The following is a 25,016-nucleotide window of genomic DNA, read 5'->3' as shown; positions in this document are numbered from 1 at the left end:
TCCTGACCAAACACAAACAGTACAATTATTGTTTTTGTCAATGGAGTCTGCATCTGTGCCAACCACTCTTCAAAGAAACCAAAGAACCCCCCCCCCCATCTCATTTTATATCTGTGTAAATGAATGAATAGGAAAATCCACTCACTCGTCTGAGTCCTTTTTGCTCTCTTCAATGTAGGCGATTGACTCTGAACGCAGCCGGTTGGTGACCTCATAGGTGCGCAGGGTGACCCCGAAGATGTCTTCATGGTAACGGTTCTCATCCTGGTGACAATGAGAGAGTTTAAGAGAAGTATAGCACCCGTCCACCTCACAGAGATGTGAGTCATTATTATTTTTCCTATAAGCATGTTCACTGATGGATTCAATCCAGAGGATGGTATTTGTTACCCTTTATTGTTTTTTCGGGGAGATTATGACTCAACGTGTTTTTGCAGACTGCCGAGTAGAATTTCCCTTTGCAATTCGGGCAGCAGTGGCTCAGTGGTAGAGCAGGGTTGTCCAATAATCAGCAGGTTGGTGGTTCGATCCCAGCTCTGCCCTAGTCACTGTTGTGTGTCCTTGGGCAAGGCACTTTACCCACATTGCCTCCAGTGCACTCACCGGTGTATGAATGTGTATGAATGAATCGGCAGTGGTATGTGCACCTTGGCAGCCACTCAGTCTCCGTCAGTCTCCCCCTGGGGAGCTGTGGCTACATCTGTAGTTTAACTCTGCCACTGTGTGTATGTGGTGTGAATAAATAATGCGTCTTTGAGTGTCCTAGGAAAGTGTTATATAAGTTTGATGTATTATTATTATTAATTCCACCTTTTTACCATTTAGGCGACCATTCCTTTACTAAGCTTCATCAAACTTCCCCTCCTCTTACCCGAAGCTTGCTGAGGAAGAAGCCAGCGTCCTCCAGGCTCATGCTGCCTTGCTGCTTGATGATCTGCTGCACAGTCTTGAGAACGTCTCCGGCCATCGTGACGTCCCCGCACACGTAGATGTGTCCACCTTCCTCCCTCAGGCACTGGTACACCGTCTCCGACAGATGCTCGCGCAGTACGTCCTGTACGTATTTCTGACAGGGAAGGAGGGATAACTTGTGACCAGATGTAACAACAATACAAATGAAGTTAAAAGTCTAAACCGCAAGCATCAAGACTGACGTGTCCGGAAAGAAAATACAATTCAGGACAGCAAAGCAGGCAGGAGCTTAAAGAGAACAGCAGAAGTGGAGTGTCATAAAATGGAAACATGAGATGTCAGCTGGAGCGATGGTACTTCAGAATATTCCTCCACTCTGTGAATTTGTTTCAAACCCACACAGCAGTCCTGAGAGAGTTGTGACAAGCTGACTCATCCCCAGTTATGGACAGTTTAGAGCTTTGTACCTTTGGTTTGCCGGGTTCTCTGGAATAGGCCGTGTAGAGCTCCTTGAATATTTCTTTGTTCTTGGCCTGGATGGTCTCCTCCTTGTAGATGTGGTCCATCTCAGACTGCCGACAGCCAAACACCAGGATCATGGGGCACGACTTGATCCCTTCAATGCAACAGAGTGGTGTTATTTGATGAGAAGTTTGGTGTATTATCTAAATCTCTGACAGGGATTTAGTCTTAATTCCATTATTAATAATAAGAGATGCATTTGACAGCATTTCAAGTGAAGAATTAAATCCTGTCATGGGGAAGTTTCAGCCACGACAAAGCCTCTCTATTAAGTTAGTGATAAATAAATCTCACAAGAATTAAGATTAAGGTTTACTTTATTAATCCCTGTGGGGAAATTAGGTAAGGAATGAGAAAAACTATATCCAACCGTTGTGCTCGAGGTCATATAGTCTCTGCTGCCAGAAGCTTCTGAATGGGGCGATGCCTGTTCCCGGACCCACCAGGATGCAAGGTGCTTGGTCGTCTTTGGGAAGTTGGAACGATGGTGCACTAAAGAGTTATAGTAAACAATAAAACACTTTATAAACTCAAAGCCTGAAGGCATTAATTACATGCAAAATGCTAGCTTAGCACAAAACATGGCCTCTAATAAGCACTTTTATCTTGTTTATTTAGTAGGGGTGTAAGAAAAAAATCGATTCTGTGAAATATCGCGATATTTTATTTGGAGATACTGGTATTGATTTAAGTTGTGGCCAAATCGATTTTTTCAACATCTTACTTTTGTGGTGCACACTGTCTCTTTCAGCATAAAAACAACTTGAATGTGAGATACAGATGCATTGTGCAATGTTCTTATAATTAAAATAATAATTTAACATTTTGTTCTTGTGAAAGATGTATTACTATTATTCAGATGAGGCTTTCCAAACAAGCTTTCCATACTCATATATATATATATATATAAAATCGCAATATACACCGCCTTTGTTACAGTATCGGGATATATCGTATCGTGACGTGTATCGTGATACGTATCGTATTGCCAGATTCTTGCCAATACACAGACCTATTATTTAGCGTTATCACAGAACCTCTACCAAAACGGTGATTTGTTCACTCGATTGTTTCTTCACATTGAGCTACAATCGATCAGAACACAGCTTGACCTGCAGTTTCTTACACAAACATGTTGATATTTACCCTCGGACAAAACACGGCACCATCTCCCCCTTCTCTATCCTGTTGAGCCACGACGAACACACTCCATGGTGGATAGGTCCCTCTCCATCTGAAAGGGATGAGTACCAAGCAAGCACTTTACCTTTTTGCTACTCTCCTCCTCTGCCTCCCACTCTTTATAAGTGTACAAACTAACAGGAGAAGAGCGGCCTCAACACGTTTACAAGGCTACAGCTGTTTTTCGCTCTCTTCTCCCCTCTCTACAGTAAATTACAGTAATTCAGCCTTTGCTTATACAATCATAGTAGTATGTTCCCTCAAGTGCACATCATCTACACGTGAGAGAAAATAGCAGCTCTGCTAATGTTTGCTGACGGCTCGACAGGTGGAAAAATGATAGAAGCTAACTGCTTCTATAAGGTGGGACTAAAGCCTCACTGAAACCAACACTACAGTGGAAACCTGAATGAAACACACTGCAGTGTTTTTGCTTGCATTTCTGCATCTATATCTCTAAACAGAATCTATTTGGGGTGTTTCTAAAATGATCATCTGGCTGCCCTGTAAGCACACTGACTTATAATCAGTTTTCTTTGCGCCAACAAACAGTTTTCAGAGAGGCTGAGTCACTTCGCTTTTCAGGGTTTGCAGCAGCCTTGAAGGAGCCTCAGCTCAGGGCCATTTATATAAGACCTACATTGAAAATTAAGCAACCTATATATACACAGAAAGCTGTGTTTTAACGACAGTCAGTCTTATAAAAGTCCAGGAGAAACGACCATATTCAGACCCCCTAAAAGCCGTGCTTAACCCTTTTAAGCTAGACCATAGCATGTGAGGTTAATTAGTTCTTGGTCCTTACTTCTGGCACGATAGGAGACCACAGCCACAGTGAGGTGGATCTCGCCTGGGTACATGTCTGTAGAGGAGCTGATGGAGTAGTAACGTGGCTGCAGCAGGGGCAGCTGGGTGAGCAGCAGAGTGGAGGGCATCTGGATGGACGGGAATTCTTCCAGAACCTCCACCAGCGTGGGGTTGTTGTACCACTTCCACTCCTCGTACTCCTGCAAGCCCTGGGGCAAGGAGAAAAAAAGATCATTGAATGAATTTTAGGAAAACTGTTGAATTGTCTTGATTGAAGTTTCCCTTTTTAAGCTCTGTAAACATTTCCGACTGGTGAGCAGGAGGCGGCCACAAGCAGAGACGTCCACCATTCACTGCCCAACTGTTTAAGTGTGTCATCACTGACATTTGCATAAGATGAATTTAGAACACTTCCACCAGGGTAAAAAAAACAAAACACTTTTGATATCTTACCAACTTTTGCTTTGTTCTCAAGCTGCTAATGAGCAATGTAGTGCCTGTTTAAAAAAGCCCGGTGTGGTCTCAATTCTGAGCCTAAAACACAATTGGCAGCACCTTATGCAAAAATCTTAAAAGAAGGGGCCTGGGCTTTTTAACCTTGATAAACAGATGGGGCTGTGAGACTAGACTCATATGCAAAGATGATTTTTGTATAATTAATTCAGCCTTTCATGCCTTTGGAGCACAATAACAAGACAGACGTGACAACTTGTCTGCTCTCTAATGCTAAGTATGAAAAGAAGATTAGAAAAGTCACAGAAATCCTGAAAGGAGCTCACAGTTTAAAACAGACCTGCAGTGCTGAGTCTACTGTACAGTTTCTTTTTCTGAATTCCATCTTTCCATCTTGCTTCAGTGACAATGATTCTGTGTATGAGCATATGAGTCACTGCTTGGCCTCATCGAGCCTTTTCCACACATTGACAAAAATGGAGAATGAACTGTGGGAGGCACTGCTGGGGGGGAATGGCTCTGGGTTAGTGCAGCTTTAATTTGGAGCCAGCTCACTCCTACTGTATGCGCTTCCATCGGTGCAGAGTGCATCGGATCTGCTGTCAGACATGTAAAATCCCATATTTTGATAGCAAACAGTCAATGTGTTGGTTACTGTTGAGCCTTAAACACATGGAAACTTTTTATAGAACTGTGCTTTGAAAATGTTCTCTGGAAAAGTGAAAAAATGTCTGTAACATTTGGCTCTTCAATAGCTCGCCACTGAATGAAACCTGGCTGCACATCTTTTGTGTTTGCTCATAAAAAGTGATGCAGCAGCTCAATAATTCTCAAAGGTCAGTGCTAATGGAAGCACCAAAAACTAACCTTACTGAGGAGCTCTAGTTTCTTTTTCTGTTTGTCATTGGTTGCCAGAGCAGCAAACTGCTGCAGCAGCACGGGGCTCGGTGGAGTGGTGATGTCCAGGAAGTACTGGAAAGCCTGGAAGATGGTGCAAGGAGGGATCCGAGTCTCGCTTGTCCAGTTACTGATCACACCTGCAGACAAAACAAAAAAGTAAAAAGCTGCACTCACACTAACACGCTAACATTCATTTTCTTCTATGGAAGTATTATTTTGCAAAAGTTGAATGCTAACAGCTAGCATGTTCTCTAAACAGTCTGGTTTGCTGCCACCAAGTGGTCAGAAAACACGTTGCACGCTACAGAAGTTGCATGCTAAAGTATTATGATTTTTTTTTTTTAAATGTACTTTACTAAATTAGCTCCTGTAGCTAATTAGCCAGCTAACATCAAGCTTTCACTGCAGGATTATCCTAGCAGAGGCTGGTAGACTTTGCATAAAAATGTCTACTAGCCCCTGAGTCTACATTCTTCACTGACACAGGCCAAAATGAAAAGAATGTATTAATCAAAGCACAGCTTTGTCAAGTTCTGAGAAAGAGCAGAGAGACACACACAAAGAAAGAGAAGGTACCTGCAACAACGCCTTTGCAGTTCAACACAACAAAACATCATACCAGAGAGATATGTGGTAATCACAATCTATAGGGTCAATTTAACACACATGCAACTTTTAGAATTTAGATTCAAAGTGATGCATTTGAGCTTTAAAAAAAATCGTGAGGCTGAAATTTAATCATAAAGACTTTCACATTATCTTACAGCACAGAGCACTGAATTGCAAGTCAATATTAAAAACTTGTGAGTTTAATAAGGAGGGGATTTGTGTATAAACACATCTCAATGGGAGGTTATAAATAAAGATTTACCCTTTAAACAGTTGAGTGTTTAGTGGTTGCTGTTGGAAACAAGGGGGAAGATTTTTCTTCATACAGCGAAAAGCATATTTAATCAGCCTTTATGAAGAAAGGCTTTATTTGTCAAGGTATATTTTGATTAAAGCACACCATACTCTGTGCCTTGCTTCACAGTCACAGTGAAAATCACAGTTAAGTCAGCTGCTGTCACCACAAATGTTTGCCAATATCCAGCCTCACTGAAGCATTTCTGGGCATGGTTACCTTGTTAAAGTGTGACTCTGTGGTGCCTGTTTCTTATTCATGTTTTCATTTTGACATCCTGCCCAGATTTCAGACTGCGACCCTTTTTCGATTGCACGCCTACCGCATTCGCTCCGTAGCGTGACGTTGCTAATAGCATCACCCACCTAGGGCAGTGTTCCTCTCCTCCAGGAACTCCACTTTGACGATTTGATTGACAGGTGGAGCATCCTCCAGTTTATCTATGAGAGCCGTCACCAGGTCCTCGTGGTTGCCAGGGAAGATGCCCAGATGGTCGCCGGGCCTGTAGCTCAGGCTGTTGTGGTTGTTTGTGTGGAGCCGCACAAATATCGTAGAGCGACTGAGAAAGAGTTCAGAGATTTCAGAGAACAGCATATTCAGTCTGTTTCATTGAGTTCACACTAATAATCTGTGCTACTGTAATAATAATTTTACAGTAGCATACATACTTACTTGGACTTCGGACTCTGTAAGTTTTGTGATTCCAGCATCTTTGCTCCATAAACTTTCTTCTTGTGTACAATAGATAAAGCTGTTGGTAAACATAATACCACATTACTGTTATTGTATATCATGAGAAGTGATATTTTTCAGTGTACACTGACATATGTCATATTTATGTTACCCGTTAACAGCATGCTGGCTGTTGGTTCATATTTTATTCATAGATGTGTAAAACCTTTTTGTCTTTTTTACGACTTTAAGCCTTCAGTGTTACTGTCTCTGTCAGTGTTCCTTCTACACAGTGGTGTAATCTGATTGTTATTTTGGAACAACAAACCGTTGCTATGAGTAACATACTGTTGCTATAGATGCAGTTCTGGGTACTGGAGAGGACCGCGTCCGATTTGTCGAGTGTATTTAATTTGAATGACTAACTTATTTCTTACAATGTCATGTGACAGGCTGAATAATGTGTAGTGATCCGGTCATTACTGTAAATTTAAAGTCAGGCTCAGGACCGTGCTGCAGTGACATGTTACATATTGCACGTTGCCCATTCACCATTTAGCAAAGACCTCATTGCATTTCATTCCACCACAGAGCCACGGATCCCAGCTGCAGGTGATGTAATGTCTGAATCACTGGACTTGATCAATACTCCCTCCACAGATAAATTACGCTCAGTCTGTGGTGCAGTACGTACTAACCCTTGGTGCCCCTTCATTATCAACACCACCATCGGCTGATAATAACTCAGTTCCCACCGGAACGTTTTTTTACCTTCTGTGAGGGCCGGGGCCTCGGCGGTGTACGTTAGGCGGAACTTGCTCTTCTTCCAGCTGCGGTCATTGCTGATTAGAGAGTCATTGGCCTTCTCGATGTTCACATCGTCGCCAACGCAGAACACGTCACAGGCAGCCTGGGCAGGAGAGGAGATGATCATTATATGAGGAGACCCTTCAACCTCGCTCCTTATTGACTGTCTGCATAGTCAAGCGCACACAGCGTCATTGTTGGAGTGGTATAATTTACTAGTAGTGATGACAGGCTTCCATGTGATATGGTAGAAGGAAAAAAATCTGAGCACATAATACAAAAAGAATGAAGCCTTTTTAGGCGTAGAACCAGCTCATAAACATTGTTGACAGCTATTCTGACATAAAGGTAAGAACTGTGCACACTCTGCTATTTCCAAGCATGTAACAAAGCCCAAAGTGTCTCAGCCTTGAAGCCAACCTTAAAAACCTTCTTCGCCCATGTTCTGAATGACTCCTCTTGGCCACACAGCTCATCTCCTTCTCCCATGCGTAGGATGCGCTCACCCCCCAGCTCTTCAAACAGTGTGTCCACAGCATGGGCAAAGGCGCAGAAGTGTGGGTAGGCCCTGGAGCCAAGGCCAAACACTGAGAACCTAAACAGAGGCACAGCAAGAAAGAGACAGATGGAGGTGCAGGTAGCGCAAAACACAAACATATACACACACACACAGGCCCTTTCCCTCCCTCTCACCAGCTGAAAACAGCTGACGTATTTACAAATACCTGTCCTGTCTGGCTTTAGATATAAACATGAAATGGATCACCTCTCTGAGAGCAAAGGAAATCATCCTTCCCTTGCTTCGCCGTCACGAAGTCAACACACATCAGATTCAAATATGAGCCCCCCCCTTCTCTAACAGATCATCAAACTGTCCACTGCAATAAGAGCTGTCATCCCCAAGGACTTAGTTTCACAGGCAAAGGAGTCCTCTCTCATGACTCATGAAATGTACTGAGGGAAGATTAAAATCCTACATTTGGAGAATGACATATAATAAAGCTGAAATAAGGTTATATAATCTAAAATACTGTAGTTGTGTTGATGCTAATACAGATGTAGGAAGTCACACAATGAATGTGAATGTCAAATATGAAGTATTTAATTTTATTTTTTTTATTTTTTTATTTTTTATGTAATATTTTTATTGTTTTATCTAACACTGTGCTACTGTCACAATGCACTGTGGGATTAATAAAGGATTATCTGACATTATCCTATCAGAAAATATCATATTCCTCAGGTACTACATGCTGTCTCTCCATGTGTCTGCAGCATATATGAAGCTAAAATCATGTAAATCATACACATATATCTCCCCTATAATATCCTCTGAACAATAAATCTGTCATCCTTGACTTCCCTCATATCTCCCACGTCATTGCTTCCTCGGATACTTGAGATTTTTTAGACAGGCCCTCCAGCTGTTTGGTTTGATCTGATTCTGTTTGGTTTACCTGACATTTGCAAGAGGTCCGGTGCTCTCAAAGTTAATCCTGGCCTCCGGTTCATCGCTGGATGACTTGCGTGTGTCAGAGTAAGAGGACACGCTGTTGAAACGGATCTTGTAGCTCCTGGAAGAGAAACAATGCAAAAAACACACGTGTTTAAATAAAAAGACAGAAACTGACATCTTTAAATATAAAAAAAAGAGAGAGAGAAGGCTGAGAGGCTGCTCACTTTCTGTCCTCTGTGTTGGATGTCGGGTGGCGCATTTCCATCAAAGCAGCTCCAAATTTCTACAAATGAAAAACACGTTAGCGCACGCTGCAACTGGACATAAATACACTGTTGAATGTAACTGATATTCTGCACCTCTCCGTTCTCGGGTGGATCACCATTGCCAAATGTGCTGGTCACCACTAAAACCAGCGTCTCGTGCTCCAGATCCACCACATCATAATCATCCATGGACGTGACCTGCAGGACAAAAAAAAGACAGGAATGTGAGAAATGAATCTCACATGGTGCAGTCTTTATCTCGCTCTCCTCTCCAAGACAAAGACTGCAAACGACAGATGACTTGAGCGTGTAAATTAGAGCTGAACACACAGCCGTTGGCAGAGGAGGAGGTTGTAATGACCACTCTGTCCTCGCCTCTAACGAGATGATAATATGCTGCTGCCACACAACGAGCATCCATGATGCATACCACTCAGCATGATGGTGTTTGCCTGCCATGGGCCGCACTTACATTTCGCATACACACACACAAACACACACACACACACACAAAAAGACACACAACCAAAGGCGTGAAAAGAAAACAGGCTTTAGCCCCACAACAACGGAGATTTGCCCCAGGCGTTTGCATCTGCCCTGCGATCCATCTACACACACCCACTCTCAGTGACACACACATTCACACTTGCATGCGTGAATCTCGTCTTGTGTGATTGATCACACTGGAAAACAGGAAGGGAGAATATGATATGACCTGAAGGAAAAGCACACAGTGTATGATTGAGAGCAGCAGCTTTTTTTTTTTTTTGTTAACAGATTTGCACAGCCAGGGGTGCTTCAGGATCTTGTCTTAAAACTACTGCGCTGCTCAACGCATGGATGGTTAAATCTTGCCTCTGACCTGCGGCACTTTGCTGCATGAGAGAAGAAGAAAATGTGACAAAAGACACACTTTCTTCGTCGTCTGTACTCAGCTGGCATCTGCTTGTCTTCATCAAGCTGGTGTGTGGGGGTGGGGATGGGGTGTCTTTGAATTCCTCGTTTTTCCAATTAGACATCGGTACAATGGCACACAAGCTTGGGCTCGGCTTGATCGGAAATGATGATGCAAGGTGGGAGCAAGCATACCTTCGCGTCAAAGGCGTGCTTGAAGATTTCACAGAGAGTTTTGGCGTAATCTTGCGATTTGCCCGTCTCTGTGGCAAACAGTATGGTGGCTTTAACCCTCTTGGCCATGGCTTGGCCCATGAGCTTCGCTGAAAACTTCACTGCCCTGCAGAGATGAAGAGAGAGAGAGACAGAATGAGACACAGAGCAAGGAAGTGAATCATCCAAGGAACTGTGATTTTGAGGGCACAGTTTGAAACCTTTAGTTTCCTGCCATGACCACAGAACTCCCCCACGCAGATGTGTCTGACAAAAACATTTGTTACTCAGCCTGTGAATCGAGCAAATAAAGGCAGCGTGGTTCACTGTAGCAGGCAGCCACGGATGGATGACAATCGTGATTACCTAGCTTGTCATATCCTCGAGGCAATTATATTAATAGCAGAACATACACGCGCAGAAGTGCATGCATACACAGACAATACAATGACAAAACTCTGATTACTCCCCGAGGGGTTGATTGGATGAGTTTCACTGCTGAGTACACCAGCTTCCTTCCCATGTGTCTAACTTTTGTCACGAAAGTGATTACTTGTTTGGCCTTCAATTAACATATAAACATTTATTAGCTTTGACTTTTAAGGGTGCAAGCTAACCTTGACTGTGTAAATGTACGAAGATACACACTTACTTGGCTAGCTTTTTGAATCCAATGGCCCGTTTTTTTGTGGGTGTCCCATTGACTCCTTTCCACACATGTGTGTTCCATGGATCAGGCTTTTGCATGTAGAGAAATGCATTGAGGATGCAAAAAAACTTTATTAATTCTTAAATGATTAGAAATCCCTCAACAACCCATGACTTGTGCTACCGATGCTGATGCAGAGAACATATCTCTGCTTGTTTATAATTGCAAATTGAGCATAATACAAGATCTCACCTGGTACTCGAAAGAAGGGGTGAGGCGGTAGTTTAGCATTTCTTGGTGAAAAACTGGTGTAATGCTCCCCGACATTGGAGGCACAATCCATACCCAGTCTCCAGGACAGCCTCCTCGCACCCGATACTCATTCTCCATGTGCTTCATGAAGGACTCTGTGGCTGAGTGATGGTCCACTATGGTCACTTTGCATGACTGAAAAGAAGAAGCATTGAAAAAGATGCCCACAGACAAATTTAACGGAACATTACTACCAAGTCTGTCATTTCATCTTGTTGTGTAATTAAAAAAACCTTCTCCTGAGTGCATATTATGTTATGGATATGTTGCTGTGACAACTAACCCAACCATTGTTTCAAAGAAAGACAGGATCCCACTTAATCATCATTAATCCCTGTATGAAAGTGTGAGTATTTAGCCCCAGACCCTGTATCATAACTATGACGGGTTGATACAGATTGTATTAAGAAGTGTATTATGAGGGATTTCAGATGGTTTTTTTCCACTGTGAATCCAAGATGGCTGCTGTTTCACAAACAACATTAGGCTTAATGAATGACGCATGTACCTGGAAGCTGTAGAGAACAGCGATGTTGATCTCCACAAGTGCCTGGTCTTTCCAAAGGGAGGATGTCTTCCTGGTGTCTAAGGCCATCTTGTTTGCAACCTCCTATATGACACAGAAGTATCATATAATAATGAGAAAATTCATCCTGTATGCACTCGTTATGAAACTTTTATCCATATGGTTTTGGTGATGTATATTTTAAAGCATCTGGCAGGTGCTAGTCCATGGATATAGTGGATAATTATCTTCTTCAACATCTGTGACTTTATTTCCCCTCTTCATTTTCTTTTTATTCTCCAAACTCATGCACTATATAGAATGGGGAAAAAACTCCAACGAATTGCGCAGAAGCAAAGAGCCCCCTTAATCAGTGCAAGCACTGTTTTCTGTACTTCAATCATAAGACAAATTCCACCAAAGCTGGCACCCATGAGCCCTGAAGTGCTCTCCATAATTGGACCACTCTGGTTGGGTCTGAAATTTTCACATGGGAAACCCTCTCTTTGCTTGTGTGAATGATGTGATACGTGCAAAGATGGCAGGCAGCTCAGCCTAAAACTAATCTGGAGAATAAATGTAGCTCACAATTTACACATAAGCAAAGATAAAGACAAAAGGCATGAAATCACAAGCAACACTGTAATAAGTTGGGAGAATTTGCAACCAAGCACACTGGGATTTTATTTTTAAGGAGTGTTGTTAATCAGCTTGCTGCTTAGTGTGTACAATTAGAAGAAGAATGGAATTCTGATTGGATCAATTGGTGACACAACACATGCTCTTCTCTTCACAAGGCTTCAGTCAATCTGTGCCTGCAATCCCCCCCCCGTCTATCAAACAGAACATGAATGTGTGTCTTGGCACAAGACTCTACCTCCAGAATGTTGTAGCGTGAGCTGTCGCAAAAGTCCCTCACGCCAATCTCTGTGCCCATGTACCAGCCGCTGAAGGGGCAGCCAGTGAACTCCAGACCGCCGATCTCTAGCAGCATGTTGGAAACAGCCGGGAGGCCGTACCACTTCAGATCCAGGTCTTTGAACCACTCATACCTGAGAAGACCAAACACGGAAATGACAGGGGACTGGACTATAGTCATAGTGGTGATCATGTCTGTTTGCAATATGCACTAATACACACCTGAGACCCAAAATGTGAAAAAAGGAGTGCAGCCAAAACCAACATTAACACAAAGAAAACCCCTTTAGACAGCTTTTCACTGCTGGACACAGTAAGCTGGACCTCAATCTAACTCCCACCACTCCCTCATTGCAGCCTCTTGGGGAATTGATAACATTGCTCTCAGTGTATTATTTGCAGAGCTGGGTCTAATCTTGTGTAATGATGAGGCGCTGTTGGTGGCCGCCGCCTGTGCCAAGCTGCTGCCAGAGCTGAGGGCCAGCTGATGCAGGGTCTGGAGCAAGAGATGCCAATTTTGGGGGGGAGTCTGGCAGGGAGATCTGTGTGTCAGGGGATTCTGAAATGCTCTCTGTAGCGTGTAGCAATGTAGTGCTGGCTCTGTGTGCATCTGTGTGTGAAGACTACTGTAGCAACATTCTTTTTTTTACTGTGATTATGGACATTACAGAGCTGCAACCGCTTCAAATCTCGGGGGTAATATGTTTTTATTTATATTTTTTCAAGTGGCCCCCACTGCTAAAAAGTTTTCTAAAACTAAACATACAAGAACACAATGAAGCTTGAAATGTCACTAACAAGCCCCATGGTTACCACAAAAGCTGGCATAGCAACAGATAAAGCATGGCTAGCTGTGTTTTCTGGGAATAATCAGCAGAGTTGGGATGTGACGCTAACCCAATCAGACTTCTTGGCTCAGAGATGCCTCATTGTTTAAGACGTGTTGTAAACTCTATGCATAAGTAGGTGGATGTCCTTTTTTGTATGCTTGAGAGAACTCACTTTGGGTGCGTGATGGGAACCTCAAGAATGAGGTCCTCGGGGATCTCAAACTGCTCTGGGTCATTTCCATTGGCTTGCAGGAGAAGGGGCAGGACATCAAAACGACCCTTCGGTGCTTTCCATCCCAGCTGCATACAGATCTAGTGACCAAAAAGTAATGTATACAGTATGAGCTGAGGAGGATGACATTAATATTTTCCAGCTTTACCACACTGATTTTATCATGCGTACCTCTGTGAATTCGACATTAGCTGGGTCACCCATGATCTCACCGTCAGGCTGTTTGTAGCCTGCATAACGTATCAGCTGACTGTTCCATACTCGAAAGTCATGTTTGCCATCTGTCCTCTGAGGAAATATTGTGATGGCAGACCTGTGAAAATCAGATAACAAGAAAAAAGTGTGTCAGTGGTGCTGTGCGAAATTTCATATCTGAATAAAGCACCCAGCAGAACATTATATATCACATCATGTGAATATTTGCAGACACACAGACACGCCAGAGCTTTCGCTACCTTTGGTCTGATTTACATCCCAGTGGTGCTTTAATACTTATGACCGGGAAAAAGTGTTAATACGGCTAAGCTGGTAGCAGTGAGCAGCTGGTGTGAATCTGGGCCAGTTGTGCTAAGAGTCTGTAGGAAGCTGCAGTAAACTTTGAACTATAACCCGGTGAAACAGTCTCAGTCAGACTTCATGGTCACCTCCCACAAAGACTAGAAGTCATCAATCAAACAGCCATTCAGAAGTGTTGGAATTCTTTATTCCACTTTCTGTCCCTTTGCTGCTGTAATCCTGCACATTTCCCCCCACTGTAGGATTATTGAAGGCTCGTCTTATCCATTCTAATTTGCTCAGATGGTTTGTAAAGTATTAATCACATCCCAGTACAATAATAGTGGCACATTTTAACGAGGAGCTACAGATTGCAACTTAAGGCTTTACTAATGTTTAATAGACACATTTTTAAATATTGAGGACTAATGGGTTTTTGTTCCTTACCCATTTATTTATAATGGGAGCTATAATTTGGACCAAAATCCATTTATCAAAAGTTATTAATAATTACTACACATGTGATCAATTGAAACCACAAGATATAATATAAAACACCGCTATTAATTGATTTTAAAATTCTCCCTAAAGCATATTACTTTTCAATTATAAAGCCTTTTTAATAGTCAGCAATTTGTATTCGTATTTTGTTTTTATGTCTATTTGCAACTTATTAAAAAGGAACCCTAATTACATTTTTATATAATTCCTCAAATGTGTTCACTGCAGTGAAGTAAAAGCATTATTCTCACATGAAATCCACACAAGGAAAACTCATAATCTTTTGTTTTATGACATTTTGTGACCTTTGCTTGTGGTATTTTTTTTAATATTGGGAGGCATTGGAATCAAATCTCTTCTAAAAATAAGGCTCCAGATGATAAACAAAAAAAAAAAATCAATGGAACTATGTCTGTTTACAGTATATATGTTAAAGCGAGCCAGAGTGAGAGAGCCACAGTCTGAAGGGTCTGCTGACTCTCTTCACCACGTGCATGCGAGCTGTCTTCCAAAGTCCAGGCTAAGTGAGGTAATGAGTCAGAAGCTAGCCATCATCCGAGAGGTAAATATGAGGTGTCACATGTGATTAGGATGTGGCAGAAACTGAGTGAGTGCTGTGCAGGTCTGACAAATGACTGCTTGTTAGCAAGGTCTGCCGCCTCACCAGCGGGGGCAACGATTGGCGCTGAGACACTGACAGATAGATAGACGGGCAGCAGATAGTGTCAGAGACAGCACCAAGAGACAGAGCGCACACTGACAGATGGGACAGTGGGTCAAGTCAGGGTAGTCGGGAGATGGAGAGGGGTGATGAGAGTGACAGATGGAGACGGGGACAAGTCTAGTAGGAGTACAGAGAATCGAACTACAGGAAGGAACGGGCAACAAAAGGGAAAACAAAAGGCTCACCAGCATGTGTGAGTGCTTTTTTTTTTTTTTTTTTACCTCAGGTTGCCTTTGTTGGTGGCGTACTTGATGTGGTTACAGATGTAATTGTACATTCCATGGGCTGTTGTGCAGTCTCTGGCATCGAAAACCTGGAAAGCACAAGAACAAGAAATCAGAACCAAATAAAAAATCTTTACTGTGCTTAAATTAAAATATGATTTTTACAACAAATGAATGACACAGGAAGTACTTCAGGCATACCTGTAGCTTGGACCACTGGATCCTTCCCACACATCGGGCAGCATTCCTCCAGGCGTGCTTGGCTCCATAGATCAGCTCAGTGTCTTTCAGTTGATAAGTTCCTGAAGCTTCAATCTCCTTGGTCACCTCCTCCAGCCTGTCCACATGGGCCTTAGACCCATACCTGTAAGCAGGGTGCAGGGTCTTATGATCATATGCGGGTGTGTTCTACTCATATCCCTGGATAATATAATGTTTCAAGAGGAACACAGTCGTGCCCTCCTAGAACTGCATTGTTTAAACAAGTAATTGCTGCTTGAAGCACATTGTATTGTTCTCTGCATGCAGCAATATGCTGGCATAACCACCCTTCAATCCACCTATCTGTTCCACACAATGTTGCTGATGAGTACTGGCTGCGCTTGCCTTTTGATGGAGGTGTAGTACTGGTCTATGAAGTCAGTGGCCAGTGTAAGAAGCTCCTCTTTGGTCCTGACTTCATCTGGTTTGCGGATGTGCTGGTTGGGCGTCATGACGGAGCCGATGCACACATTTTCAGTGCAGATTGGCCTCTATAAAAAGACAAAAACAATATATACATATTAAATTTTAAAATGGTAATTTGTGGTAATATATGTATATGTAAAAGGCATCAAAAATCGAGCAACGAGCAAATGTTATTAAAAAACTTCGGAAATTGATGAAAGCTTCAGAATTATTCTATGTTGTTGACCTTCCTTGGGTGTTAGCTTGTCATCTTCTCCTGCAACAGTTTTTTTTTTCTTAATAGCAAGATGTTTTATGGAGAGTAAAAAACGCCCCGAAAAACATTTCCTCATTTAGTATTGCCGCGAGGTGCAAAGGTGAGAATGGAAAAATAAACTGAGAATGAATAAATGAACTCATCTATGTTGTGAGGAGAATTTTTATGATTTCAGTCATTTGATGAAAAGGCTGGATGGAACCGTGAAACTGGATTTTACACAGATCCTTTCACATTTTGACCGTGCTGCTGCAGCTCACAGTATTTGGAATGGCCTGAAGAGCAAAATGTACCTGAAAAAAAAGGAGTTTCAAAAAGAAGCGATGCCGGCGACAAATAGAGTAAAGAAGAGACAGAGGAATACAGGTTAAAACACCATGAGGACGGAGGTTGGCACTACACCACCCACTGCATATTGTTTCCATAATTGAATCATGTCGTTTGTGTACTTAATAAGCAGCATTAATTAGTTTCCCTTAACTTGGAAGCACATTCTAGATTCTTGTCTACTTATCTTCAGCATTCATCTCTGTGTTAGTCCTGAATGGTTATTTACCAAAGGAAAAGTTTATCATATTAACCTTCAGCCAGTGTTTATTTTGAATGGCTATGTCCTGAAAGGAGACCCAGATAAGGGAAAAAACTTTATTTTCCTCTCCTTATTCTTTTATTTTTTAGCTTTAACTGCTGTGAATTATCAGTACACCTCTTTTGCCCTTTTAACAGACCGTGTTAACACTTCACACGCCATGCCTATGTAAAGATGTTTCATAATCAAGGACCTTATAAAATATCAAATTATGAGCAGCTCTGACAGAAACTCCCAAAAGCCACACAATAAGCCAACAACACACCTTTGGTGCACATGCTTTCACTATAATATTTTCAATTCTACTTAATTAATTTTAGTCATTGACTGAATAAGTTGTTAACATAAAAGTGTTACATCTTCTTTCACTATATCACTCACACATAGCTGGCACGCGTGTTAATGAATGAGTAAGTGAGTGAGTCATAGACTGGATTCCTTCCATTAAACTGTGACAGGAAAGAGCGAGAAGGAAAGACAAAATATGATAAAACAGACAGACTGAAGGAGAAAATTGCTCATAGCTCCGAGCATCCTTGTGTGGTCAGTTTAATATGATTAGAGTTGAAGCCTGCTGTCACTTTGGTTTGCCTTCACCAGCTTAGAGAGCGAATGAGTGAGTAAGAACGGATAACAGGAACGTTAGCGAAGGCGTGCAGTCGAACAGGAAATTTGACAATGACCCCAGCGGTGCTAGAATTGGCTTGGTACACTGAACAACCCACTTCCACTGTCCAAATACTCAAGCATGGACCAGCAGTGTGGCCAAAAACTTTAACAAACAACAACAACAACACAGGACAGTAAATCGGGTGAGGATGTCAGAAAACACCGAAGAAAACAAAGTTGAAATGAAGCCGAGAAAAGATAATTGACAACAAGCAAGCACAACAAGAAGATGAGACAGAAAAACAAAAAGAGCAAGAGGTGATGGAGTAAAAAAAAAAAAAGGAGGAAATGGATGAGTAGAGCGTTAAAAATAAAACAAAGGCATCACTCGTGCTCCAGCACGTCCGCTCATCACACTGCTCTGGGCATTCATGCCAGCCAGCTGTCCTTTTCGAAAAAGACGGATCATCTTCGAATACAGCGGCGTCTGTGATATATATAATAAATCTGAAGATGCTATTATGGGGCCATTCATTGGGATGCACACGGCAGCCTGTCCGATAAGTCACCAAAAATAATTAGGCTGCTGTTTGCTGTTTACAAATGGCTGCAGTGTTTTGGAGGGTGAATGCTTAAACAGAGGGGCTCACCTTGTGCTGGTAGACTGGCTTACTAACTAGAGGAAGAAACTTTGTCTGCATGATAAAAATGGAACAAATGGATGGGAGGAGCAGCTAAGGGATGAACAGGAAAATGTATCAAGAGGAGGTGTTATTGGTGTCTTAGCACCAAAAAGTTTTTGTTGCTTATACTATTTATCTTTTTTTATGCCACACTCTCCTTCCCCCTAAAAGAAAAATCTCATTGTTTGGAGCCAATAATGACACCAGGGACCACTAATCCTGGCAGTTTGCTCTCATTTTAATAAAACAAATTATTACATCACACTTCAGTGAAAGGTGAGATGTCTTTAGACACACAGCCTGTCTTTCCTTTTTGATGCCATGTTTCCCACAACGCTACAAAGACACACACAGCCCTAAGCAGGTTAATTATCTTGAACAAGGCTCTGATGAGGCAATCAAAAGAGTGAATGTCGTCTGCTTTATTGGAAGGATGCACCTCAAGGAAAACTAAAATCTTAGGAGCAAAAAGCGTCCAACGCCACAGAGATGCCTCAAGTTCTATAAACCTAGAAAACTAAAATATTATTCTTGAAGCTTATTGAATTTCTGAATCCTCAAACATTCTATATATCTAAAGGCTTTTGGACGCCACTGTACACTGTTTATTATAACCAGTGGTAATGAGGAGAAAAATACATGTGGTGGTCCACTTTTGGACATAATGTCCACAACAGAAAATTATCTAAACAAGTTAGTGAGTTATTATGATGACATTGAACCATTAGCTCAAAAAAAAACAAAGTCCAAGAAATCTCTACTCTATTTACTGTTCACTATTAAAATATGTGTCCACAACATAGAGAGGAAACTGATAATGGATGGATACATTTGTCAGGCTAGTCATGTATGTGTCAGACACATTTGTGGTAAAAATATCCACTAAACGTCACACAATAGATTTCTCACCACTGTTGTCTAAAACACTGAGTCACTGTATGACTATGTGAGTCACTATATGACCATGTGTGCTCTGTCTATACCATATGACAGTGATATGTCGATTCTTACACAGATTCATCTGTAACCCTCTCCCACTAAGTAGTAATGAGCTGAATCACCCAAGGCTCAGGCAAGAGCTCTCTAATGTATGACTAGTTAGTGAGAAGCAGAGAAAATGCGCGCCACGCTGTGCCATTATTGCTCCGATCTATTTGACTTGCAAATTATGTATCGGTAATTCTGCAGGCTAAATGTTTGTTCAGTCAACCGAAGCATTTTATTTCATGTTTATCAGCATCTTTGAGGTCACAGATTTCATATATCACCTCTTTCACCTTTGTTAGGGGGCCTAATGTGTGAAAGCTTTGCAGGTCTGTGGCTTTCTGTGGCCGTCTAACATTTGTCATGATAGTTTCCTCCAGGCTAAACATGAAAGTGCCAAAAACTGCAGTATTGCAAATGGCCACTTGAGGGGGTGGCCTTAAATGAACACATATAAGCCTCCACGTTCAAATGACCCTCTTTACAGTAGAAAAAAAAATGGTACAAAAATACTTTTGGTCTCGATGGATAATTTACTTTTTTTGTTTGTTTGTTTGTTTGTGACTGTATGGAGGCAGATTTTTAAATAAATTATTTAATGCTTTAAAGTTACGTATAATTGAGGAGTGGTCACTTTGAATGATAGTATGTCTGCTCAGTTCTTTCTGTTGTTTTTACAGTTTTACAGCACAAAAATGTGCAGGAAATTGTGTTTGTCAGAGTATTTACACAGTAAAAAATTAATTAATTAGCTAATTAAACCAGTCAGAATATTAATAATAATCAGTATATTTCTCTTCAGCCCTGTGGAGTCTAAACGAGGGAGCTTGCAGGGCTGGATGCAGGGACACTGGATTGCATTACAATTGCATCATACAGGTGTTCTATATTTTTTGGGTCACCTGGTGTATATAGTGCAAATCCATTTAGATTCAGTGAAAGGTGTCAGAAAAAAAAAAAAAAAACACCACTTATAAACCCAGACATCAAAATTTTTCTCATTCCTTCCAGGGCACAGTTGCCTCAGTGACAAATTGTACTGTAAACTGTAACTGGTGCAGCAGACTCCTAATTGGACATGTTTTGAATTGCCTTACCTTGCTGGAGCTGTGGTGGAGTATGTCGCTGTAGATGGTGCCAGTCTCCCAGTTCTTGATCTTTAAAAAGCGAGGGCATTTGGAGGGGCTGCCATTCTGCAAGGACTTAATAGGAGAGGTCCTGCCCTGCGCTGAAGGCTGCAAAGAGCACACAGACATTTACATATGAGTCATTACTTTTATGCCTTTGTAGTGTATCTGGCTAATAGGTTCTGACCTCTGTAACAATTTTGGTGCAAGCTGAGCAAGTTGTTTATGACTAGAAGTCATACTGGGGTAAAATGACACAGCCCTCCTGCTGCCAGGAAGTGTAACAACTGAGAAAATTTAGGATAAGAACAAAATGGATAATATCTCCAAGTATTCCAGCTGGCTTTTTCACTTCAGCTCCTTAGTCTGAAGGAAAAATCGGTTTGGCATTGTGCTTAAGTCTCTCTCTCACACAGACCCACAGTATTCACAGCAACCGTTTGCATTCACTCTTTCCTCCATTCCTGTTTTACTTTCCACTGCAGGATAATGGCAATCAGCATTTAACAGCAGGCTGGTGGCAAGCTAACTCCTGGCTCACTGGGTTTTCCAATACGGTAGCTATTGACTGATGAATGGCTGCAATTTAACCCCAAAGTCAACGGTAAGTGTTGCTGGAGAAAGGCGCCGAGTGATTGCCAAAGACTAATCAATCGAACACCTTGGAAGCTCTTTCATCATCTCCCACAGCTTTGTTAAATCATACAGTGTTGCAGCTTTTGAACAACAGTGACACAATCATGGTGCTCGCCAGGGAGAAGAATACCAACAGTGTCACACCGGTCATTGTCATTTTGCATCCTCTCGAACAGCAGAGGAGGTCTGAATTGAATCTGATTTCAAACACACAAAGAGTAAATAGCTTAGTTCTCGAGTGCTCTCCCTCTCCCTGATTCGACGGCTCCGATGTGACACACGGTCATCATCGAGGTTGTGGATAGGAAGAATGATCATTGGACCTTAAACAGACTTTCTGTCATACAAGCAAAGAAAATCACTTGCGGAGAATTTACAGTGTTCTGACATAATACGCAGAGCAGTTGTGTATTACTGGAAGTTAAACGCTGGTCGCTCACGGACCTGTAGACAGCTTTGGCATTTACATTTAAGAATGTCACTTTTTTATTAATGTCACATGCAGGTTTCAGAGAATCCTGTTTATATGAACAGGCTGTAAATGTCAGTGTACTTTATTTTTATACATCTGCACCGCTGCAAGTTTGAAATGTCGACGAGGAGAAGAAAATATATTTTAAAAAATAACAATTGAGGGTAAGAAGATAATGGGAATGAATTATGATTGTGCACAGATGGTCCAATTAACCTTTGATATGCACACAAAAGGTCAGTTAATATATGTATTAGATTTCTGTGAAGGTAAGTAGACAGTGGGGCCAGTCCTTCTACATTTACACACTTAGTCTGATAATAATCCCATCAGGGAAATTGCTTAAGTGTCACAACAATGACTAGGGAGGAGTTGGGATCGAACCACCAACCTTCCAGTTATTGGACAACCCTGCTCTACCACTGAGACACTGCTGCCCTAATATGATATGATATATATCATATATCTGATGATATAACTAGTTTCTGCACATGAGTAGTGCCCAAGATGTGCACCAAGAAGTCAACCAGTTAACTTAGGTGACTTCAAGTGGCTCCAGGTCTCATCCATGGATACAAAAATTAATAAAGAAATCTCTCAGGAGGCTCCTAAAAATGTCTAAAAATGACATTGTGGATAACTGCCATAAGACGTATGGTGACAGCAAACTCTGTGGGAGTGCACTGCCTGGCTCTTTGTTGGATTCGGAGGCATTTAAACTAAGAAGTCAGGTGGAAACTGCATTTTTATCCAACCCATGGAGCTAATTAGCTAGCTGCCTACAGCTGATAAAATCTGCCAACAACAGCTGGCGTTTCAGTCTGCACAACTGCATCGTGTGATCAGTTTCCTTTTTTAATTGCAAGGATTTTGAGTGGTTGACATGACACTAATACAGTCCATAAACATAAAAGCTTCAAAGGCATAGCACCTGCACAGTTGCTTACTTAGACAAACCCCATTGGCACTTGCAGGTGCATACTGTGAGTGTCTTGTTTAAATGTCACATATGTGCACTTAATCCATGTGTAAGCACCGATTGCACCCATCAAAGTAACGCAATGCTAAGAATAAGGTCTGGGTGTAACAGAAGGAAGGATCCATGGTGCTGGGAATGAGGATAATTGAAGCTAATCTGATGAAGATAATGTCATATTTGGGCGTCTTTCTAGAAAATAGAGTTATGAAGAAAAAAGACACATCCGCCCATGAATTAAAACTTCTGATGGGAAATGTAGATGATGAGCTGAAGACGGGGGGTAGATGGAGGAATGGAAACAGTGGAAAGTGAGACTGACAGCCTGAGAAATGGAGAAAAAAATCCATTAAATATTTATAAAGTGTAGTCAAGATTTCGAAGACAAGTAAAGTGCAGGTTTGACAAATGATACCCTATTCAGTGATGATTAACCCAAATCATGCAAAAAAAAGAAGGAATAGAAGGAGACTCCCGACATATTTCCTCCTTTCTGAGGATCATCAAAGGTGGCTCCTCCAGAACTCACTAGCTGATGGTATGTGACAGAACATGCTGTCATCTTTCCTCTGCAATAAGCTTATTTAACATGAAATTATGCAGCAGCAGAAGCTCGAGCTGAAGGCACCTGGACAATCCTAATTTGCAGGCCATCAAAGTGTCACTTGAAATCCATGTAGTTAAAAAAATTCTGAAACCATTTTACTTGTGTTTTAATGAACTCAGATGTCTAATATACGCATGTCAAATTAAATACTTAGCAGTGAGCCATCAAAGTCAGCAGCTAGAAAAATGCCTGCAGGGGAACTACTTGCTACACGAGTCAGTAGAATGGACACACACTGACGCCACTTCCTTACAAGCTTCTTCAAGCTGAAAAACTCCACAGAACAAGGGTGGACACATGGCTTCTCAGCTCTTTATATATATATATATATACATATCCACCCTTAACTGCTGTCAAGCACTGTCATACATACATTCTCACAAACATCCACATTATCACTCTCTTCTCTGCAGGTCTGAGAGGCTGGATCAATTTGATGGAGAGAGACGGATCAGCAGCTGCACGCATTCATTAGGCCTCCTGGAATCATTTTGCCCCATCCGGTCCTATTGATGGGGGCTCGAGCGACGTCAGGAGTGGGTGGGTAACACAGACCACGTGCAGATTACGACATTATCTGTGACACAGACACTCAGACCTGTGACCAGACCCGCGCGGAAAAACATAAGCTGGATTTAATGCAGCAACAGCTTGCTACCGGAAGGATCTAATGCCTAGAGGTGAGGTGATAGGATCTTAAGGCTTTATTACAATGTGCAAAGAAGCAACACAGATGTGCGTGCTCGGTTTCTAAAAGCATGCAATGGGCTGATAGTGTGGATTATAGTGTCAGACAGGCAAAGGCAACCATGGATCCACAGCTGCAAAGTATCACAAGCCTGCTCATGAGCACTTGTGCACACAATAAAGGGCAAAGGGTTTTCAAGTCATTGATCATGCAGAGAGGAGATGGACAAGCGAATGCTTGCACATGATCTCTTTAACTCTAAATTACCTCAAGGTTTGAGCGATGGTTTTGTTTTACCTTTTCAGTGTCAGCGTTGTGGAGTGCCACCGGCATGTTTTCCAGCATTCTGTCGTTATCTGGCGCCAGCTGTGGGGACGTGCCATTTCCCACGCCAAGGTCCCTAGAAGTCATACACAATTTACTGTCAAGAGTGTGAACTCGCACCTGGTGCAAACAAGCCTTTCGTTTCCAGTTAAAACCCCTGCCAAACCATGCACACACACAGACACACACATAGACAAGGCTCCTTTCTTCCATTTTTTCAAATTCATAAATTAAGCATAGACTTGTACACTCTCCAAAATACTGTTAAATCAGGAAACCCTGCACAATTTCTACAGGCTCTGCACACCCACATAGGGATTTCTCAGTTTAAGACATAGAGAGCATAGAGAGGCATATGTTTCAGTGCTGCAGAGGGACCAAATGTCCCTGATTAGAACAAAGATCAAGAAATCCTCACTACATGAGAGGAGAGCCATATTTTAGAATGGGTTTTATGTCACAAAAATGTTTCTTTGACCCATTTTGAAAGTTTATTGTCTTCAAATCTAAAAAATAAACACTTTTCAGCTGTTCATGTAATCGTGCCACATTTAAATGTTACCACAGGTTCACTTGTTTGCATCTGAAGTACGTGTTTACAGCTTGCTTAAACAATCTTTCCTAAAATAATTCACATTTATATACAAACCCTTAAAAGATAAAAGGAACAAGTGAGAGATGTGTACCGAAGTGTTCCTAAGAGAGTGAATGAGAACCAAGGGGGAGGGGAGACCCCTGAGCTGCCACTGTGGCAAACCACCCGAGATGTGAATAAACAGCAAACTCATCCCTCATCTGATTTCAAGTTCGCATTTTGCAAAAAACGCCCACACACAAACAGTCTTTCACACTCACCCCCCCCCCCCCCCCCATATCCTCACAAGCACGTGCCCATGCTAATTGTAAATCCTTACAGGCATCCCTTTTCCCTTTCACACTCCCTGTCACACTGTATCTCTTTAGTTAGAGCATATTCATCCACCACATTTCAGAGGCGGAG

General features: G+C 41.9%; 1 protein-coding gene across 1 annotated transcript in view; it reads right to left on the bottom strand.

Moving 5' to 3' along the window:
* LOC114440880 (nitric oxide synthase, brain-like) overlaps positions 1 to 25,016 on the bottom strand; it is a 31,344-nt gene that overhangs the window by 1,332 nt on the left and 4,996 nt on the right. The window contains exons 3-28 of the mRNA XM_028413485.1: positions 23,990 to 24,092; positions 20,284 to 20,421; positions 15,985 to 16,130; positions 15,580 to 15,742; positions 15,376 to 15,467; positions 13,606 to 13,747; positions 13,375 to 13,514; positions 12,332 to 12,506; positions 11,458 to 11,559; positions 10,890 to 11,084; positions 10,641 to 10,726; positions 9,971 to 10,115; positions 8,975 to 9,079; positions 8,840 to 8,898; positions 8,617 to 8,733; positions 7,580 to 7,754; positions 7,124 to 7,262; positions 6,353 to 6,431; positions 6,046 to 6,239; positions 4,744 to 4,913; positions 3,422 to 3,632; positions 2,581 to 2,668; positions 1,805 to 1,926; positions 1,380 to 1,528; positions 872 to 1,066; positions 146 to 264 (exon numbers count right to left, since the gene is read on the bottom strand). Of these exons, the coding sequence (XP_028269286.1) occupies positions 146 to 264; positions 872 to 1,066; positions 1,380 to 1,528; positions 1,805 to 1,926; positions 2,581 to 2,668; positions 3,422 to 3,632; positions 4,744 to 4,913; positions 6,046 to 6,239; positions 6,353 to 6,431; positions 7,124 to 7,262; positions 7,580 to 7,754; positions 8,617 to 8,733; positions 8,840 to 8,898; positions 8,975 to 9,079; positions 9,971 to 10,115; positions 10,641 to 10,726; positions 10,890 to 11,084; positions 11,458 to 11,559; positions 12,332 to 12,506; positions 13,375 to 13,514; positions 13,606 to 13,747; positions 15,376 to 15,467; positions 15,580 to 15,742; positions 15,985 to 16,130; positions 20,284 to 20,421; positions 23,990 to 24,092 (3,549 nt within the window). The remainder of the gene's footprint in view (positions 1 to 145; positions 265 to 871; positions 1,067 to 1,379; positions 1,529 to 1,804; positions 1,927 to 2,580; positions 2,669 to 3,421; positions 3,633 to 4,743; positions 4,914 to 6,045; positions 6,240 to 6,352; positions 6,432 to 7,123; positions 7,263 to 7,579; positions 7,755 to 8,616; positions 8,734 to 8,839; positions 8,899 to 8,974; positions 9,080 to 9,970; positions 10,116 to 10,640; positions 10,727 to 10,889; positions 11,085 to 11,457; positions 11,560 to 12,331; positions 12,507 to 13,374; positions 13,515 to 13,605; positions 13,748 to 15,375; positions 15,468 to 15,579; positions 15,743 to 15,984; positions 16,131 to 20,283; positions 20,422 to 23,989; positions 24,093 to 25,016) is intronic.

The sequence above is a fragment of the Parambassis ranga genome, chromosome 9 (genome assembly GCF_900634625.1).
Source record: "Parambassis ranga chromosome 9, fParRan2.1, whole genome shotgun sequence".
Taxonomy (NCBI): Eukaryota; Metazoa; Chordata; class Actinopteri; family Ambassidae; genus Parambassis; species Parambassis ranga.
Note: the sequence above shows the minus strand (reverse complement) of the source record. Positions and strands in the feature narration are given on the sequence as shown.